The sequence below is a fragment of the Arvicola amphibius genome, chromosome 4 (genome assembly GCF_903992535.2).
Source record: "Arvicola amphibius chromosome 4, mArvAmp1.2, whole genome shotgun sequence".
NCBI lineage: Eukaryota > Metazoa > Chordata > Mammalia > Rodentia > Cricetidae > Arvicola > Arvicola amphibius.
In genome coordinates, this window is record NC_052050.1 from 104,908,046 (window position 1) to 104,929,071 (window position 21,026).

General features: G+C 50.1%; 1 protein-coding gene and 1 long non-coding RNA gene across 2 annotated transcripts; one reads left to right on the forward strand and one right to left on the reverse strand.

Moving 5' to 3' along the window:
• Window positions 1–351: 351 nt before the first annotated feature.
• Window positions 352–3,247, reverse strand: Gdf15 (growth differentiation factor 15). Its single transcript, XM_038326849.1, has 2 exons — window positions 2,130–3,247; window positions 352–1,134 (listed from the first exon to the last, which is right to left on the reverse strand). Exons 1-2 carry the CDS (start codon window positions 2,407–2,409, stop codon window positions 503–505), a joined length of 912 nt encoding a protein of 303 aa, XP_038182777.1. The 5' UTR covers window positions 2,410–3,247; the 3' UTR covers window positions 352–502.
• On the forward strand, window positions 1,872–4,037 carry LOC119812289. Its single transcript, XR_005285067.1, has 2 exons — window positions 1,872–3,236; window positions 3,325–4,037. It is a non-coding gene; the product is annotated as an uncharacterized LOC119812289 (long non-coding RNA).
• The last annotated feature ends 16,989 nt before the right edge of the window (window positions 4,038–21,026 follow it).

Genomic DNA, 21,026 nt, shown 5'->3' on the forward strand with positions numbered 1-21,026 from the left:
GGAAGGAGGGAGGGAAGGAGGGAGGGAGGGAAGGAGAGAGAGAGGGAGGGAGAGAGGGAGGGAGGGAGGGAGGGAGGGAGGGAGGGAGGGAGGGAGAAGGAGGGAGCGTGCATGTGGAGATCAGAGGACAGATTTCAGGAGTCATGTCTACCATGTGACCAAGTGAGCCTCTTTGAATTGAACTTCAGGCTTGGCAACAAGCCCCTATACTATGGAGTCCCGAGAGGTCACTACACCTTCTAGCAGCTGACCCATTCTCACTCACTAGTCCCTTCAGCTGATGCCTTGGGGAAAAAGGCTAGAGAGGTGGTCATCTTGCTGAGGTCACTGACGCGCCGTCTCAGACCCCCATATAAACCAGTCTCACGTTTATTAAGAGTTTTAAATAAATAAACAATCCATTCACCCACCCAGTCTGACCCCAATAAATTAATAATATTAATAAATACAAATATAAATAGCAGGAGGAGTAGGGAGTGCAGGTGAGGGGCACACTCGGCGCTCATGCGCAGTGGCAGCCCCGGGCCACCAGGTCGTCGTAGGTCTGCAGTGACACGCCACTGTCCGTCCGGTGCATGAGGACCACCGGGGTGTAGCTGGAGGGGACGCAGCAGGGTGCAGGCACCCGGTCGGGCTGCAGGCCGTGCAGGAGCGCTTTAATCTGCGCATGCGTGCTGGCCGAGCGGTAGAGGTGGGGACACTCTCCCACGCACATGCTCAGTTGCAGCTGGCGCGGGGACAGCACCCAGTCGCTCCAGCCCAGGTCCTCGAGGGTCGCCTGTACAGTCTGCAGATGACAGCAGCGCCCGGGACCCAGCGGGCAGGAGTCTCTGGGGCGCGCGTGTGCGCTACGGCGCCCCCTGCCGGCGGCCGACCGCAGGTGCAGTTCCAGGCGTGCGCCGCTAGAGGGCGTCACGGCCAGGTCCGGGGGCAGCGCCAGGCGCAGGCGCAGTGCGCGGCCGTGGGGTCCCCGGAGGCTGAGCTCGCGCTGCAGGGGTGCGGTGACTTCCCAAGCCCGCGACGACGGCGGCAGAGTGAGAAGTGCTCGGTGCACGCGGTAAGCTTCGTGGAGACCCTGGGTCAGCGACGCCCGGCGGACGCGGAGCAGCAGGTGGCCGCGTGGCCCCAGTCGTACTGGAAAAGAAACGGAAAACCGTCAGGCGTGTGCCCGTCCCGCGTGCAGGGTGCAGGACGTCTCGCGTGTGCCCGTCCCGGGTGCAAGGCGCAGGGCGTCAGGCGTGTGCCTATCAGGTGTCTACGGTGCGCGGACGTCACCTGTGTTCCCGTCCCGCGTGCAAGGTGCAGGACGTCTCGCGTGTGCCCGTTCCGCGCGCAAGGCGCAGGGCATCAGGCGTGTGCCCATCAGATTTCTACGGTGCACGGACGTCACCCGTGTACAAGGTGTAAGGTGCACGGACGGCAAGCGTGTGCGGCCCACAGTCTACACAGCCCTGGCTGTCCTGGAGCTCGCTCTGTAGGCCAAGCTGGCCTTGGGGATCCGCCAGCCCCCCTCCCTGCTGGGATTAAAGGTGTCTGGTGGCTGACACCTGTTATCTCAGAACTTGGGATGCGGAGGCTGGAGGATTGCCCTGAGTCTGAAATCCACGTAGGCTACAAATGTCTCGGTCAAAAAAAAATTCCAAAAGAAATTTTTAAAATTTGGTACAGGTTCTCACTGAGTAGGTGTAGCCACAGCTGTCCTTGAACTCAGGGCAATCCTCCTCCTCAACCTCTGGAGTAGTTGGGGACACAGGTGTGCGCCCCCACAGCTCGGAGACCGCCACAGTTCTGGAGACCCAACCCGCCTGGCCCCGCCCCCGGACCCCTGGGTCCTCCTCCCTCCCACCCAGGCGACCGTCACTTGTGACTAGTGAAGTCTTGACCAGCGATTGCGTCAGATTCCTGATCCAGTTCCTGCAGGTTCCTCCCCTCTGGCTTCAGCCACCCAGGACTCCCGCCGCGCCCCCCGCCGACCCGAGCGCTGTGCGCCTTCGGGAGCGGCCCTGGCCTCTCTGGACGCCACCTGTCCCGCTCCGGTCCGGGGACAGGCTGGGGTGAGCGTCGTGGGCTTGAACGCGGGTTAGGATTGGGGAGTATGTTGCTCAGGCGGGTCCCCAAATGCCACTCACCTTCTGGAGTGAGTATCCGGACAGTCGTGCCGGGGGTGGGTTCTGAGTTCGAGTCCTCGAGGCTCTGGTTGGCATGCAGCCGGCTCAGCAGGTTCTGGAAGCGACCTCGTAGCTCGTGAGCGTCGAGTCGGGACTCCGGGTGGGAACGTCGCTGTTCGGGCAGTGCCAGGGAGTCCCCGGGCGATGGCCATGACAGCAGCAGCAGGAGCAGCAGCAGGAACAGCAGGAACCTCAGCTGCGAGCAGCCTGGAGGATGGGCCTCGGGCGTGGGCAGGGCCATGTCGGTTGTGTCTTCTGTGTGGCTGTGAGCTGAGCCTTCTGCCAAAGCCGCCTTTATAGTCCTGTACTCTGGCCGCCCCGCCCCCGCGTGCGGTGCCAACTCGGGTGACCAAGCTGATCCGGGAGGGAACCCCGAGGACTGGGGGTGGGGGGACGGTCCCTCTCAGCACAAAGGGAAACCACAGGGTCTGGTGACAGTGAGGGCTGACCGTCCCCACGAAACATGTGACGGGGGCCAGACTCACGTTAAAGTGGATTCTTCCTTCCTCTCCCTCCCCCTTTCTCCCACTCTTCCTGCCGCCCCTCCCGGCCATGACCAAATGGCAGTAATAGAAGGGCCAAGGCACAAACTGAGGCCACTGCACCTGCTCGGTGTCCTTTCCGCACTCCTACTAACCCTTCAAAACCCTGTGCAAACAGCCCCCGCTCCAGGCCGACTGGATGGCCACACTCAGGTCCCTGAGTCTGTCTCTCCAGATCAGTCTCCCCTCTCGTGGGGAGAGAAGCAAGGAGTCTACTGTGGGCCCCTCCTTCATTCGGTCCAGACTGCAGGCCCCTGGGGAGCTGGAGGGTCAGGGCAGGGTGGTCAGGCTTGGACAGAAGATGGAGGTGGGTGACGTCGCCTAGGCCTGCAGAGGGTGGCGGCTGCGGTTCGGGCCTCTGGAATGACCCAGGAATGAGCGACGAGGGGCACCTGCTGGGGTCTGCAGTACGCACAAGCTGCCGCGTGGCCTCTGTCCCATAGGACACTCCAGGCTATGACCGATGCCCGCGTCCCTCTCCCTGCCTGTCCTGGTGCTCGCTTCGCAGGCCAGTGCTGGACCTGAGGTACAAGTCAGAGGCTGACCCCTGAACTGTCCCCTCCTCCTCAGACTCCCAAACCCACCCCTGATGTCCCAGGCCCCTCCTCCTACAGACCCCGCCCCCGCCCCAGGAGTTACCTGTCGGCTCCGGGACGATTTACCCCAGTGGGCGTCTCTTCAGGATGGATACGGAGGGAGATAGCCCCGACCTCAGGCTCGCAGCTGTGGAAGTTCTGAGGTCACTGTACCCCGTGGGAGAGGCAGCCTGGTGGGCACCCGGCATGGGCGACTGGGGTTCTGGACTTAAATTTTTGTCTCTGCTTTTCCCCCCAAATTTAAGTCTCAAGAGTCCGGATCTCTGCCCCGGGTGAGTCGCTGATGTCTGGAGGAGGCCTGGGTCACACCGCAGTCCTGTTTCCCTTTCTGTGAAAGGCTGCAGAGTTCTCCATCTTTGGGGTGCAAGGGAGGACTTGTGGAGTTGTGTGCACGCTACAAATTGAAACACCATCCAGTGTTCTCCGTGTGACCCTGGGCAAATTGCTCAACTGTGCGTCCGAGTAAAGCCGGGGGTCCGAAGAGAGAGGCCTTTCTCACGGATGGGGAATCGAGGGCTGGAGGCCGTCCGGGGTCCTCTGGGGTACGGATAGCTGTGTGGGGAGGAGGAGCCGCCGGGTTCACGCGCGGTTATAGAGGTCCAGTCGGAGCTGACGCCTGAAAGTCGGCTCTGGCTCTTCAAGGATGGTGGCAGGTGGGGAGAGGCCTGACGCTGGCACCGGGGAGGGGGACAGGCTCGTACGGCTGCCATTAAAGTGGGTTCTTTGACTGACTTCTATTTAATAAAAAAAAAAAAAAAAAGAGAAAAAAAAGTGGGAACAAGCCTGGCTGTTCTCGGCACCTCTGTACCCAGCCTGACCCCACAGACCGAGAAAAGCAGCAACCCAGGTAGCCCAGGTTAGCTCTCTGGACCTAGGCATCTCCTTGGCAAATTTGTGCTGGGTCCAGGCTTCTGCCCTCCCGACACACATGTGCCATTGTGTTGTGTGACAGCGTCTTCATTCCGTGGGGGCACAAGCTGTAGCAAAGGTCTAGACACCCACGTGATCTGAGTACACAGTAGGCTCTCAGTAAATGAGTAAATTCACAGCATGTAGATAAAGAGACTCGGGCAGGTCATTTTGGGGACTAAGTCTCCAAAAGCACTGTGTCAGAGGCCAGCCTAGGTAAAGTTCCTCCTGCCCCAGCACCCTCTCACCCTGAGATCCCCAAAACAGACAGTCCTCCTGCCTCAGTCTCCTGAGTGCTGAGATGACTGAGCCACCCAGCTTCCGACCCAGAGTGATACCCTGCCCGTGAACAGGCATCTGTCTCTTTAAGACCAAGATCAGTCAACCATCCAGTTTTCATGGAATGTTCTACAAGAGCTCCAGAGTAGCAAGGCTCCATGGGGTACCCCATCATTGATAGGCACCACCACCCTCCCCCAAACAGAGATTTCCGGTTCACAAAACTCTGGAACGTGGCATTGTGCCCACTTGGCTTCCTTTCCCCAAAATCCTTGGTTGATGACCTCATCACTGGTCTTGGGCCAAGCAAAGGAGCTTGGCCCATTTGTGGGCAGTTGGCCAGCCATGACCTCAGCGGGCCAGGACCCTGACTTCCTCCCCAGGAACAGTTGCTGGGTCCAGAGGCCACACACTGGGGCAGAGGTGAGCTGCCCACGCTGGGCTAGCCCCACCTGTGTCAACACGGGAAAGTACCAGCCCCCTTGTGACTGAGCAGAGTCATGGGAGTCACTAGAGGGTAGGGTGACCTGCTGTCTTCACACCGTGATGACCCTGGGAGTCAGAGTGGTCCTGGGTCATCTGGGACATCCCCAGAGCCCAGCCCAGGGGCTCAGATCCTCTGCCTCCAGCGGAGTGGAGAGGATGAGGCTTCAATGGGGCTGCAAGCCCAGGATTCACGACTAAGATGCACCAGTATCAAATTCTCAGCGACGATGTCAAGTCAGGCAAGAACTCAGAGAGGCTTGGATGAACTTCATGCCGAATTCCTGTGCATCTCTTAAGCTCCACTTTCGGGGCCCCATCTTTCTGTCTCGTGGCTGCTCAGGTTTAGACCATCTGGATTTCCAAAACAGGGCCTTTTCCCTTTCTGGGAGTTTTGAAATGGGGTCTGCCAAACCCTGGCTCCTCTCAAACTGTTTCTCCCTCTGCTCCAGCCTCCTGACTGCCGGAGGACCTGAGGCCTGGCCCAATATAACCTTTATAATCCCATCACATGACTCTTTGCTTCTGTCATGGAGAGGGGGTCACAGCCAAGAACCAGTGGGGCTGTGACTGGAACCTCAAGAAGCTATCCTGCTGTTTCACCAGGATGGGGAAAAAAGCCCTAAGCCCAGAGAATAGACTCCAACCCAAACCTCGAAGCTGCCAGTTTGGGGCTGTGTGACCTCCCCTTGATGGCCACCTACAGTCTGAGCTGTGAACAACAGGAACCTTGAGGGCCACAGGGCTTTTGGGAACGAGCTCCACAATAGCCCGGAATGGAGTGTAACAAAGGTTTATCTACCTGGGGTAAACTCACAGAAAGAACAGTGATCCTCAGTCCTCTGCATGAGCTGGGAACTGGAACCAAATCCAGCAGCCAACAACCCTGCATACACTTTTTGTCTGCATTTATAACACATGAGACCATGCCCAAAGTGGACCAGTATCTTAAAAGCTGAAGAAGTTCCCACAGCACATCCACCCATCCACCCATCTATCCACCCACCCACTCACCCACCCACCCATCTCTCCACCTGCCCACTCACCCACCCGCCCATCTATCCACCCACCCACTCACCCACCCGCCCATCTATCCACCCGCCCATTCATCTACCCACCCACTCACCCACCCACCCATCTATCCACCCGCCCATCCATCCACCCACCCACCCACCCATCTATCCACCTGCCCATTCATCCACCCATCCACTCACCCACCCATCCATCCACCCACCCTCCTATCTATCCACAGTCTCTTCTGTGCTGGGGACGGCCACTGGGCCTCTCTGCTCCTGAGTCCCATCCAGGGCCGACATCCTCAGACTTGCCACTTTGATGCTGGATTTATTTATGGAAATTGTTTTATTTCTAAAGCACACGTGACATAAACATCCTGTTTTATGTAACACAAACATCTCTGCTCTTGGGTTCTAAAGAATGCACAGACATCATGGCAGGCCCCGGTCCCTGCCAGGCTCCTCTCACCTGCCCTGGGGTGCCCCAGAGGCCGCATCTTTGTCTCTGTGTAAGGCACAGCCCTCCTCCGGCCATGCTGCCCAGTGTGAGCCTTTCCTGCTGTGCTGGGTGCCAGTGTCACAAGGTGACCAAGGACCTGCCCCTCCTGTCAAGGAGGAAAGGAACAACAGAAAAGCAGCCCCTAGGAAGCAAGGCAGGAGGACGTGGCTCAGCCAGGGCCACAGAGCAGCTTTACAGCTAGCGTTTGGGCAAGTCACAACGTCCTGGCTCAAAAGGGAGGCTAAGCAGGAGGCTGGGCCAGGCTCAGCTGGCTTGGTAGTGTGCCCAGAGCTCAGTTGGAAGGGTGATTGTAGTTCAGTTGGTGAGTGATCTTGGTAGACGTTAGGTCTCATCTCATCAGGCTGGACTACAGGGCTTCTGGCCGGTAGATAAATGCCAACATTCCTCTGGAACTGGTGAAATGGGCTTTCTGTCCCCAAAAGCAATCTTTCCCCAACTACTCCTTCGTATATCCACATGATTTGTCTGTCCTGCGCTCCTGCAGGCAGCCCTGGCTGTGTCCGCCGGATTATTCGCTGTCTCTGCCCTGGACTCTTCCAGACCCTGGACATTTCTCTCGCTTCTGCCCAGCTGCCCAGCATCTTTCGCATACAGCATGTGGTGCTGCGGAGCTCAGTGGGGAGCAGCCCATCCCACGTTGTTTGTCCTTTGTGAGAGCCCCTGCTGCCCCGTGAGGGCATCGAGCTCTTGGAAACTGGAGCCCCAGCCCCAGGAGAGAACAGCTTTTATAGCCAGAAAGAAGGCGGGTCAACGTACGGCTGGGGGCGGGGCTGTAGGGAGGACTAGGGGCGGAGGGGGAACACAACACACCGGGCAATCATAACACACGCGGGGAGGGCGTGGAGGGGAGGGGAGAGAACACAATACACGGAGGGGGGGTGCTACACACACGGGGAACACAACACACACAGGAGGGGACACGACACACACATGGGGGTGCAGGCATGGCAGGTGGGTCCCTAGGGCTCAGTCTAGACGAATCAAAGAGCTCCAACCTCAGGGAGGAGCAGGGGCGAGAGTGATAGCTCAGTGGTCAAGAGCTGCTCTTGAGGAGAACCCAAGTTCGGTTCACTCCACATGCCGCTCACACCCGTGACTCTGATATCCTCTCAGGCCTCCGTGCGCACTGCACGCTCATGGTGCACAGACATGCAGCAAAACACTTGTGCACATAATATAAATCCCAAAATTGTAAAAAGGTGGAAAGAGATAAAGACTCCTGATGCATGAAATCCTTCCCTTGGGGTGCGTTGGTGAAGTCCTTCTTCCCTTGGGGTGCACTGGTGCCCTGGAGCCTGGGGAGGGGGGGGAGCCAAGAGCTCAAGGCCTAGAGGCCACGCCAAGAAAATAAACTGGGAAGACTGATGGTGCTCCTTCTCTCCTTCCCTCCTCCCTTCCTCCCTTCTTTCCTCCATCCTTCCTTCTTCCCTTTCCCTCCTTTCTTCCTTCCTCCTTTTTCCTTCCTTCCTCCCTCCCTTTCCTTCCTCCCTCCCTCTCTCCCTCCCTCCCCCCCTCTTTCTTTCTTCCATTTTTTTTTGGTATTTCCAGACAGGGTTGCTCTGTGTAGAACTAGCTGTCCTGGAACTCACTCTGTAGACCAGGCTGGCCTCATACTCATAAAAAGATCTACCTGCCTCTGCCTCCTGAGTGCTGGGATTAAAGGAATGTGCCACCACCACCCTTTTATAGCATCTGGCCCTAGAAATGTGCCTGCAAAGGTGGACATGAGTGGACATCGCAGCTTGCAAAAGCCGGAGCAAGCCAGGAGACTCCCTGGGTGTAGAAGGAGCGGTGGGCTGCTTACCGCCGTCCGGCTAGCTTTACCCGAAATAATTACATGGAAACTGTATTCTTTTAAACACTGCCTGGCCCATTAGTTTCAGCCTCTTATTGGCTAATTCTCACATCTTGCTTTAACCCATATTTAGTAATCTGTGTAGCACTATGAGGGATGACTTACCAGAAGAGATCTTAACCTGCGTCTGTCTCAGAGAGGAGAGGCATGGCAACTGACTGAGGTGTCTGCCTGACTCTGCTTTCTTTCTCCCACAATTCTGTTCTGTCTACTCCGCCTACCTAATTTTCTGTCCTATCAAAGGGCCAAGGCAGTTTCTTTATTAACCAATGAAAGTAACATATAGACAGATGACCCTCCTCCATCATTTCCCCTTTTTCTGTTTAAACAAAGAAAGGCTTTCACTTTAACATAGTAAAATTACATATAGCAAAACAGTTATAAAGCAAGAATTATAGTAAAAATATTTATATCTATTTTATTTTTTATCATAACTAAGGAAAACTATAACTAACCATTCTTCAACTCCATCAAAGACTCCAGAAGGATATAATATTAACTAAGCAAACAAGAAGTAAGCAACTTAAAAAACTCTAGAAATGGGGCTGGAGAGATGGCTCAGTGGTTAAGAGCATTGCCTGCTCTTCCAAAGGTCCTGAGTTCAATTCCCAGCAACCACATGGTGGCTTACAACCATCTGTAATGAGGTCTGGTGCCCTCTTCTGGCCTTCAAGCATACAGACAGAATATTGTATACATAATAAATAAATAAATGTTTAAAAAAATTAAAAAAAAAAACTCTAGAAATGACAAAGACATCTTGCTGCCTGGACAGTCACCCAAAGTTCCTCTGTACCATTGGGGCATCCATCTTCAGCCTTCAGGCCCATAGTTTCCAGCAGACATTTCCGTGAAGCAGGAAATTTCAAAGACAGTTCAGTCACTTTCTGCTGTGTCCTGCAGAACGTCTCGCAGACTCTTTCATGAATCAGGAACCCTGAGAGACCATCTCACTTTTAGGCAAGTTCAGCAGTCTTCTCTCTGTGGGTTCTCTGTGTCCAGTTTATGCAACAGTCCAGGCAAGAGCACTTTCTTGCCCAAATGGCTATCAAACTCCATAAGGAACCTCTTCGATGCCCATCTTCCTCTTGAAGTAGATTGGTGCTGCCAGGAGCAGACGTGTCTGATTGTCATGAAAAGTCCTAAGTTATTAAAATATTTAAATGCCATATTCTGTAGTCTTTGAAAGATATGAAAAATGCCTATCTGAAATATATCTATGCACATATAGAAAATCTAACATGATTACAAGCTTGACTATTATCAATGATTATCCATAAACAAACTATATTTCCTAATTATACATTACATTCTTAAATGAACTACACAATCACAATACCTTAATCAAGATCAGAAATACATATACATATAACAAATTGACCTTAAAATCCATGCCAATGCAAATTATCCATATCTATATCATATCCCCCTTTAAATGTAAAAGAACATTATAAGCAATATTTGGGAACATGGGCACAGTTTTTTCTCTCCAAACTGCTTCATGCTGAATGGGGGCACTGTTAATCAGATCTTTTATGGTGTAACCTGTGTGCTAGGTTCATCTCAGTCGGCAGTTGAGCGAAGTAATTTTTTGAGGTGTTCACAGCAACCTTTCAGGAGGGTGTGGTCTATCATACCACATTGGGATAGAAGCAATCCACAGGGTCTCATCCTCTGTGAAAACAAAAGAAGAAACTCTTTTCCAAAGCATGATATCCTCAGCTCCAAATTCTGAAGTCAAGATACCTTTAGAACATATATGCAGGTTCGGCTTAACAGCCCATTTAATGAAATGTTCTTTTGTACTTAGCTCCTTCGCAGTCAAAAGTTTTAAAGAAAACACAATAAAATACATAATCCAGCCCCTCTGTGAATTTTCCATTTTTACGTAGCTTGTTTTTCTTTTTTTCTTTTAATCTATAACTATCTGTACTCTGTCTCTTTAAAGACTTTATCCTTTTTTAAGGCATTAACTTTATTCTCTATATATTTTTTCTTCTCTCTCCCAAGCCTACATACACTCATCCAACATTGTGATCCATTTATGTCTGAATCTGTTCTATTGTGAATCTGTAAATTTTTACTATCCAGGAGCATTTTTGTTTTGTAGTTTTAAATCACTAAGCACTTAAGAATCTAAGCTGTGACATTCCTAGGTCAAAAACAGGTACTGCCTGCTTGCCCCGCCTAGTCCAACATGGCGGAGCTGCTTGTGCCTCTGAGCTGCGGCACGCAATGTCCCCCTTTTAGGCACACAGCGAGTCTAGCTGCCATCAAACAAATCGTAGCACTTTACTCCAAATGCTCCATTCAAAAGCTTTGTCTCTCTCAGGAGCCAGACAAAGATCACAATGGCGGCACAGCCCAGAAACTGGTATTTCAAAAACACCACTTTCTAGTAGACCTGATCCCTTAGCCTACCCAGGCAGGAAGAGCTGAGCCACAGGCATGGTCTCAGCTACTTTGTTCCCAAGCCCTAGTGGGCCCAGAAATGCTCCATAGCCGGAGTTTACACCAGCGGCAGGGCCCAGAAAGCCGTTTTAAAATGGCACGACTTTTTTCTGCTGCTATTGCTGAATCACAAAATTACTCTACAGCACATCCTAGCAAACAGCAAAAAGCTGTGTTAAACTCTCTCACTCTCTCCTTTTTATGCTCTCTCAGGTTTTACATGGACCCAGTTTACCACGTTGACATTGGGCACCACTAGGACTCACAGCACACCTGGGCTCGGCCCTGGGATCCACGTGACCTCAACAAGCTCTGTTCTCTGGCCTCTGTAAACCTTGGCAGGGTTGCCCCAGCCAAATAAGTGTAAGGAACAAGTTGTTAAATTGAAAGCCGGCCTAGTCGAGAGAGTGCTTGTAGCTGAGTTGGTGCAGTATCTGCTCAGCATGCAGGGCTTTGGGTCCTCGGCTCGGCATAAACAGGCTTGAAAGAAAGGGTGACCCAGGACACCCAAGGCCAAGTTCTCAGCACAAAGGAGATTTATTTGTCCCAGAAGGACAGAGACCCGCCCCTGGAAAGACAGGAGACAAACATGGCACAGAGGTAAATGGTGGTTTCTAAAGGGAAAATGGGAAACCCTATGTTAGCATGAGGTGTTTAATTTTGATTTGACATGTTAATTAGGTGAATTAAAGGGGGCTTTAATACTTATTTCTGGACTTCAATACTTGAATAGCTGGACCTTGGTAGTCAGCCTCTGTAGAAGGAAGCAGCGGGGCTGAGTCCCGCCACCCGGCCGCCGGCTAGCTTTACCCAAAATAAATACACGGAAACTGTATTCTTTTAAAACACTGCCTGGCCCATAGTTTCAGCCTCTTATTGGCTAATTCTCACATCTTCCTTTAACCCATATTTAGTAATCTGTGTAGCACCACGAGGCTTACCAAGAGAGATCTTAACCTGCGTCCATCTCAGAGAGGAGAATCATGGAGACTCACTATGGCGACTGAAGCATCTCCCCACTCCTGCTACCCAGCATTCTGTTCTGTCTACTCCGCCTACCTAATTTTCTGTTCTCTTAAAGGGCCAAGGCAGTTTTCTTTATTAATTAACCAATGAAAGTAACATAGACAGGTAACTCTCCTCCATCATTTCCCCTTTTTCTGTTTAAACAAAAAAGAAAGGCTTCAACTTTAACATAGCAAAATTACATATAACAAAACAGTTATCAAGCAAGTATTACAGTTACAATATTTAAATCTATTTTATCTTTTATCATAACTAAGGAAAGCTATAACTATCTATTTATTCTTCAACTCCATCAAAGACTCCAGAAGGATATAATATTACCTAAGTAAACAAGTCATATGTAACTTTCAAACTCTAGAAATGACAGAGACAACTTGCTGCCTGGACAGTCACCCAAAGTCCCTCTGTACCATTGGGGCATCCATCTTCAGCCTACAGGCCCATAAGTATCCAGCAGACATTTCCATGAAGCAGGAAATTCCAAAGACAGTTCAGTCACTTTCTGCTGTGTCCTGCAGAACGTCTCGCAGACTCTTTAATGAATCAGGAACCCCAAAAGGCCATCTCACCTTTAGGCAAGTTCAGCAGTCCTCTTTCTGTGGGTTCCTTGTGTCCAGTTTATGCAACAGTCCAGGCAACAGCAGTTTCTTGCCCAATGGCTAACAAACTCCATAAGTAGCCTCTTCGATGCCCATCTTCCTCTCGAAGTAGATTGGTGCTGCCAGGAGCAGACGTGTCTCATTGTCATGAAAAACCCTAAGTTATTAAAACATTAAATGCCATATTCTGCAGTCTTTGAAAGATATGAAGAATGCCTATCTGAAATATATCTATGCACATCTAGAAAATCTAACTAACATGACTACAAGTTTGACTATTGAAAGATATGAAGAATGCCTATTTAACTAAAGTATATCTCTATATATCTAGAAAATCTAACTAACATGACTACAAGCTTGACTATTATCAATGATTATCCATTAACAACCTATATTTCCTAATTATACATTACAGTTTTTAAAATGAACTACACAATCACAATACCTTAATCAAGAGCAGAAATACATATATATATAACAAAATTGACCTTAAAATCTATACCAATGCAAATTATTCATATCTATATCATCTCCCCCTTTAAATATAAAAGAACATTTATAAACAATATTTGGGAAAATGGGCACAGTTATTTCTCTCCAAACTGCTTCCTTCTGAATGGGGGTGCTGTTATTTAGGTATTTCATGGTGTAACCTGTGTGCTAGGTTCCTCTCAGTTGGCAGTTGAGTGAAGTAATTTTTTGAGGGTGTTCACAGCAACCTTTCAGGAGGGCGTGGTCTATCATACCATATTGGAATAGAAGCAATCCACAGAGTCTCATCCTCTGTGAAAACAAAAGAAGAAACTCTTTTCCAAAGCATCATGTTCTTAGATCCAAATTCTGAAGTCATACCATTAAGATGTCCATTCTGGTCTAGCCTGGCAGCCCATATAATGAAATATCTCTCTGTACTTAGCTCCTTTACAGTCAAAAATTTCAAAGAAAACACAATAAAATACATAATCCAGACTCTCTGTGAATTTTCCATTTTTACGTGGCTTATTTTTAGTCTATCACTTTACTTCTTTTAATCTATAACTATCTGTACTCTGTCTCTTTAAAGACTTTACCCTTTTTTTAAGTCATTAACTTTATTCTTTATATTCTTTTTCTCTCAAGCCTACATACATTCATCCAACATTGTGAGCCATTTAAAGGCCTTCTATGTCTGAATCTTTCCTATTGTGAATCTGTAATTTTTTACTATCCAGGAACATTTCTTAAAATGTTAACCACTTCTTAAAAACTTAAGTTGCGCCATGTAGAGGTAATACGGTACCGCCTGTTTCCAGCCAAGTCTAAACCTTAACTGCGCTGTTATCATGGTAATTACAATAGATAGTTCCTGCCTGAGGTCAGCACAGTTCAGCATGGAGGAGCAGAGCCAGAGCCGCTCTTGCCTCAGTCATTTGGTGCCCCTGAGCCGCACACAGTTCCAGGTACACAGCAGTCCACATTGGAGCCGCACTCAGCAGTTTAATTCTGAGACTGAGCGTGCAGCACAGAAACTCTTTTCATCCACGTTACAACCAAATCTGACGCGCAGAGCACCGTGCAGCCTGGAAACAGCTCTCTGTATGGCGGCAGAAATCCGCCATGTTCTCCCGCCTGCCTAAGCCTGATTCTTCCATCTGCTCAGGTGCAGGCAGGGAGCAGGGAGCCATTGGCACGGTCTCAGTGCACTCTCCTTCCGAGAGTTCGCGCTGGAGGCACAGCGCAGGAAGCCGCGTTTTAAAATGACTCAGCTTTTCTTTCTGCCGCTATTGCTGAAACAGGAAATCTCTCTACGGCACGTCCTAGCAAATAGCAAAAAGCTGTGTTAAACTCTCTCTCTCTCCTTTATTTAAAGCCCTCTCAGGTTTTTAAGTGGATTTAGTCCATCACGTTGGAGAACCAATCTGTAGAAAGAAGTGGCGGGCTGTGTCCCGCCACCTGGCTAGCTTTACCCAAAATAATTACGCGGAAACTGTATTCTTTTAAAACACTGCCTGGCCCATAGTTTTAGCCTCTTATTGGCTAATTCTCACATCTTCCCTTAACCCATATTTAGTAATCTGTGTAGCACCACGAGGTGTGGCTTACCAGGAGAGATCTTAACCTGCATCCATCTCAGAGAGGAGAAGCATGGAGACTCACTATGGAGACTGCCTGAAGCGTCTCCCCACTCCTGCTACCCAGCATTCTGTTCTGTCTACTCCGCCTACCTAATTTTCCATTCTCTTAAAGGGCCAAGGCAGTTTTCTTTATTAATTAACCAATGAAAGTAACAGAGAGATAACTCTCCTCCATCAAGCCTCAGAGAAAGGAAGTGGTCAAATAAGGAACTAGACCTTTGTGGCTAGCTTTAGGAATGTAATCTAGTGATCTTCAGTAAGGCAGAAGGGATGGGGGAGCAGGGCAAGGCCTGCTAGAGCCACCTTGCCACGCTTGGGCTGGCCAGAGTCCTTCGGTCTTCCCATCACTGGAGGGTAGAAGCAGGAGGCCAATGGGGCACGCTAAGACCTGGAGCAAGGGTCCATGCTTAAGGGCACTGGGGGCTCGTGCAGAGGACACCAGCTCCAGGAGATCTGGCATCTCTGGCCTCCGAGGACACCTTATCTCATGTCTCATGTGTTGTGGAATATTCCTTTACATTGCACGAAGACGTGTCACTGTGATTGGTTTAATAAAAAGCTAAATGGCCAATAGGTAGGCAGGATTTGAGGGGCAGAGAGAACTCTGGGAAGCAGAAGGGTTGACACTTGAAGAGTTGCCAGCCAGATGGAGCAGAAGCAGTCTGGGGAGTAGACTAAAGGTGACCAAGTCGTTTCAAAGAGTGTTGATTAAAAGATATGGGCTGTCTTTAACCCCAGCACTTGGGAGGCAGAGGCAGGAGGATCTCTGTGAGTTCAAGGCCAGCCTGGTCTACAAGAGCTAGTTCCAGGACTGGCTCCAAAGCTATAGAGAAACCCTCTCGAAAAACCAAAAAAAAAAGAAAAAAGATAGAAAAACAATATGGGTTAGTTTAGGTTACAAGAGCTAATTAAGGACAAACCTAGGCTATGCTGGCTCTTGTAATTAATAAGAATCTCCGTCTGGCAGGCAGGACAGAGTCAGACGGGCTACACTCATGTGCACAATCCTACACAGACAAACAAATCCACATAATTAAACAAATAAAGACATACGAGATCAACAAGGCTTTCTATAGAGAGTACAGAGTACACTCAACGCTGAAGGTAGAAAACAAGTGATCCTTCTCGTACCAGAGATGACAATCTCTCTCTTCCAGTATTCTTCCTATACAGTCGGAATCGGGCTCAAGTTCACCATCCTCCTGCTTCAGCACCTTAGGAGTTGAGCAGGCAGATGTGCCCTCACTCTGCCGCCATGCACAGCAGGATGTCAGTTCTTTATTTACTGTGAGGAGAGGTGTATACCACAGGATGCATGCACAGTCAGATGACAGACCCCTGCAGGCCCTGGTTCCTTCCCTGCACCACATGGTCAGAGCTGGATCAGGGCTCAGTGGTCAGGGCCCCATGCACTGCCTGAAGCCTCGCATTCCGCCCTCAGTGGCAGAGAAGAAACCATGGACGTCCAGCCAGACTGAAGGCACAAACAAGCACTAGGGGACCTGGAATGCTAACCACACTGGTTCCTTCAAAGGAAGGGGCATCTAACCTGCCCAGAAGGATGGGAGCGGGTGCAGTTAATATCCTGTGACCGTGGGAACGTCTGTGTGGCTGAGACCCTTCTAGTGTGTTTCTGTCAATCTGTAGAACCATCTTCAAGGAAGGTGCCACATGTTCTTTACCATGCATTTCAATGGAGACACACCTGGTCTTTAGCTCACTTTGTTCCTCAAGGAGATTTATATAAGCTTTGTTGTGCACCCAAGATTGAGTGCATTATCACCAGGAAAGTTTCCACTGAATTGACCTGTTCTTAAATATGCCTAAAATAAACTACTTGGGGTCAGACTGTTAAAGTTTAAACTCACACTGGCTACCGAGTCATGCTGAACTTGACGACCTTCTTGTCACTCTGCTGGCCGTGGTGGTCACAGATACCCCCCACACACACACACCCAGTCAGCAAGGTGAGAGAGCTGCCAACACCTCTGGAACATTCCATCTGGCAGTGAGAAACACCTGCACTTCCCCAGGGCACACAGAACATTCTCCAGGAACAACCATGAGTTAGGCCATAAACAAGTCCTAACAAATCTAAAAATAGCAAAACCATAGAAAAAGTATTTTTCAGTTTCAACTGAATGAAACTGGCTACAGGTGTGGTGGCAAACACCTAGCACCCAACACTTCAGAGTGGAGGCAGGAGATCTGGGTTTCAAGGCCATCCTTAGCTACTTAAAGGAGTTTGAGGCCAGCCTGGGCTACGTGAGACCTTGTCCCCAAAAGGGGGGGAATAAGAGTAATATTCCACAGCACCTGTGTTTCACGTGTGACATCGAACAATGGTTCTAAAGGAAACGGCGAGCCGCAAAGGACTTAGTCATGAATGGAAACAAAACCAGTCCAGGTGTGGTGGCACACGTCTTTAGCCTTAGTCCTTGGAGAGGCAGAGGTAGGAGCATTTCTGAGTTCCAGGCCAGCCTGATCTAATAGGGAGTCCCAGGGCTACACAGTGAGACCCTGTCTCAAAAACAGCAGCAAAAAACTTATAAGCCACCAGATACAGGGGTCACGGGGGTCACAGGTGTCCTGGTGTCACGGGGTCCTGGGTGTCCTGGGGGTCACGAGGGTCATGGGTGTCCTAGGGTCCTAGGGATCACGGGGGTCATGGGTATCCTGGTGTCCCTGGTGTCCCTGGTGTCCTGGGGGGTCACAGGGGTCACGGGTGTCCTGGGGAGTCACGGGGGTCACAGGTGTCCTGGTGTCATGGGGGTCACGTGTGTCCTGGTGTCCTGAACATCACAGGACAGAGCTCCCGAGGAGACTGCAGGGCAGACAACAGAGATCTAAAGTCTGTGTCCTGACCTGCCATCTAGAGGAAGCTGAAGGAGAAAGAAGTGGGGAGGGAACTTCAGAGATCAGATTGGAGACAGCAGCACCAGCCCCACAGGCTGTATCAGGAAACTCGAAATGCTTTCCTGACCAAGGCAATAAACGCTGTCAGGCGTGGAAGTGAACACCTGGGATGCCCAGCTCAGGAGGTGGAGGCAGGGGTCAGGAGTTCAAGGTCATCTTCATCTGCACAACGACAGGGGTCAGCCTGGGCTACTTCAGATCCTATCTCCAAAACAAACAACAAACAGCTAGATCAGTAAAGCAAAGGAGAATTTGCAACATAAAATACCTTTAAAACTAGAGTCAGACAGACAGACTCTACAGTAAAGACAGAAGGTGGGAACCCTAAGCAGTAAGGAGAAAACCAGGACACAGCAGACACAGCCCTGGAAATATCCTTGTTACCTAAGGAACTCAAGGAAAAAGGAAAACTCCCAAGAAACCTCTAACCAATAAAGAGCCAAGATTCTTTTTTTTTTTTTTCCTGCTTTTTCGAGACAGGGTTTCTCTGTAGCTTTGGAGCCTGTCCTGGAACTAGCTCTTGTAGACCAGGCTGGCCTCAAACTCACAGAGATCCACCTGCCTCTGCCTCCCAAGTGCTGGGATTAAAGGCGTGTGCCACCACCACCCAGCAAGGACCAAGATTCTAAAATCCCTGGTGGCCACACCTCCAAGCCCAGCAACCCAAGGCAGAGGCAACTGGATCTCTATATGTTGGAGGTCAGACTGATTTACATGAGCATTTCAGGACCCCAAAGGCTACATAGTGAACCTCAAAGCACACCAAAATATAAAATCTCAGCCGGGCGGTGGTGGCGCACGCCTTTAATCCCAGCACTCGGGAGGCAGAGGCAGGCGGATCTCTGAGTTCAAGGCCAGCCTGGTCTACAAGAGCTAGTTCCAGGACAGGCTCTAGAAACTACAGGGAAACCCTGTCTCGAAAAACAAAAAAAAAAAAAAAAATCTCAAGATCTCTGTATATCCACAACAAATAAAGAGCTGGGGTTGATAATCAAGATTCTCTCATCTGGGCTGGGAATAGCCCCATTGGTAAAGTGCTGTCCTGGCAATCACAGGCCCTGAGTTCCGTCCCAGGCGTGACGGAGCACCGGATGCTCCTAGACATTCAGCTCAAGGGCAGCTTGTGCTCCATGAGAACCCCATCTCAGCAAACAGAAATATTTCACTTTAAAAAGCGTATGTTGCCGGGCGGTGGTGGCGCACGCCTTTAATCCCAGCACTCGGGAGGCAGAGGCAGACGGATCTCTGTGAGTTCGAGGCCAGCCTGGTCTACAAGAGCTAGTTCCAGGACAGGCTCCAAAGCCACAGAGAAACTCTGTCTCGAAAAACCAAAAAAAAAAAAAAAAAAGCGTATGTTTATATGGAGAGTGAGCACCCAGTTGTTAGAGGACCCAAGTTCAATTCCCAGCATCAGGTCAGGTGACCTTCATAACTCCAGGGGACCCAACACCCTCTCTGCATTCACACACACACTGAGAATTACAAATAAAATCTCAAGAGACCTATAATAAATAAGGAACTCAAATCACTAATCCAGAATCTTCCAGAGGAAAAAAACCCCAAACAAGAATGGTGAATTCTAGCCGGGCGGTGGTGGCGCACACCTTTAATCCCAGCACTCGGGAGGCAGAGGCAGGCGGATCTCTGTGAGTTCGAGGCCAGCCTGGTCTACAAGAGCTAGTTCCAGGACAGGCTTTTTTTTAGAAAAGCTGCAGAGAAACCCTGTCTCGAAAAACCAAAAAAAAAAAAAAAAAAAAAAAAAAGAATGGTGAATTCTATGAAATGTTTATGGAAGAAATAATGTCCAGTCTTTCCCAGGAGTCGTAGGTACACCAAGGAAGCCACCAATGGAGACAGGTTTCAGGAGTAGTCCAGGCTGGTCTAGAACTACTGATTCTCCTGCCTCAGCCTCCCAAGTGATCACAGGTGTGTGCTGCCATTAGAACTCTTCTTCTCAAGTCAGAAAAGACACAGGATGGCATGGAGCCATGGCCCAGCTCCCCCATCACATAAATGCAAATTCCCTAAGCAGCAGCCAGCACAGGAACTCAGCAGCTTGGTTAGGCCCTATGCCAGGTGTCGTCACTCCAGGAATTCGAGACTGAGTAAATGAAAAGTAGCTACAGTAACCCAGGCTTTAACAGCACAAGGGGGAAACCATGTGATCTCATCAGGTGACACAGAGAAGGCAGCTCAAAAATCCAAACTGTTTTCTGCTTAAAATACATTCAGCAGGAAAAGAAGAAATCCGGTAGGCAGCAGGAAGGACATTTATGTCACCTGGCGATGATGGGCACTTATTCCCCAGTACCACACGGATCAGGGAAGGTCGACTGGGACTGGGACTGGGGCTGAGGCTCATTTAGCAAAATGCTCGCAGCTCAGCAGCGTGCCTGTGGCGCAGTAGGCAGCGTGCCTGCCGCGCAGTAGGCAGCATGCTCATAGCTGTTAGAAGCATGCATAAAATCTGTATGTTAAAGGCTTTACCGCTCACTTGGTAGGGCTGAGAGCTCAGTAGAGTAACTTTTTTGGTAAACTGCCTGTGGCTTACTTGGTAGAGTGCTTGTCTGCATTAAACCCTGAGATGACACTGGATTTTTGTTTGGACAGCCCCCAAACAACAACCTGGAGACTTATTAATTAGGAAAGCTTAGTCTTAGTTTAGGCTTTTCCCAATTAGCTCTTATAACTTAGTTTAACCTATTCATATTAATCTACATTCTGCCACATGGCTCAGTCACCTCTGCTCTCTACCATAAATCCAACGTCTTCAGTGTCTTGCTGCATCTCTCCATCACCTAGGTTCTTTCCAAGTTCTTCTCTCTACCCGGAAGTCCCGCCTATTCTCTCCTATCCAGCTATTGGCCATTCAGCTCTTTATTAAACGAATCAGAGCAACGCATCTTCACTCGTTGTAAAAGACTATTCTGCAACATTGAGTTCCACCCCTACCTGCAGAGATCTGTCATGGTGGGTACACCTGTCGCCCGGCAGGTGAAAGCTAGGGACAGGAGGATCAGTAGCTCCAGGTCTCTGCCCCCAACTCCATGGAGACCACAGGAGCCTGGGGTATCTGGATATGAACCAGGGACTAATTTCTGTCATTCTGGCTAGTCCTAATCCTTCTCAGATCTCTTGACATTGACGACAGTGGGCAATCAACCCTTCCGTTGAGGCTACAGCTCCTTGTTAGGTTGCTTTTTTGTTTTGTTTTGTTCTTGTTTTTTCAAGACCTGGTTTTTCTGTAGCTTTGGAGCCTGTCCTGGAACTAGCTCTTGTAGACCAGGCTGGCCCCGAACTCACAGAGATCCGCCTGCCTCTGTCTCCTGAGTTCTGGGATTAAAGGCGTGTGCCACCATCCAGCTCCATGTTAACTCTTCAGTCAGGTCATTAATTAGCTGAGTGCCCAAGACTATTGTAAGGAAAGGCAGCCGGGCTTGCTCTCCAGCTCTCTATTAAAGAATAAATAGATAGACTCAGCTGCAGGTTTTTACTGGAGGCCATGGCTGACCCTGTCTTTAGTAAATGACTAGACAGAAGAAAGAAGTTCAG

Excerpts from the sequence above, each read along its gene's own strand:
- Gdf15 (XM_038326849.1), bottom strand. The coding sequence starts at position 2,409 with ATGGCCCTGCCCACGCCCGAGGCCCATCCTCCAGGCTGCTCGCAGCTG. Across the intron at positions 1,135-2,129 it reads CCGGATACTCACTCCAGAAG|TACGACTGGGGCCACGCGGC; the intron begins GTGAGTGGCATT and ends TTTCTTTTCCAG.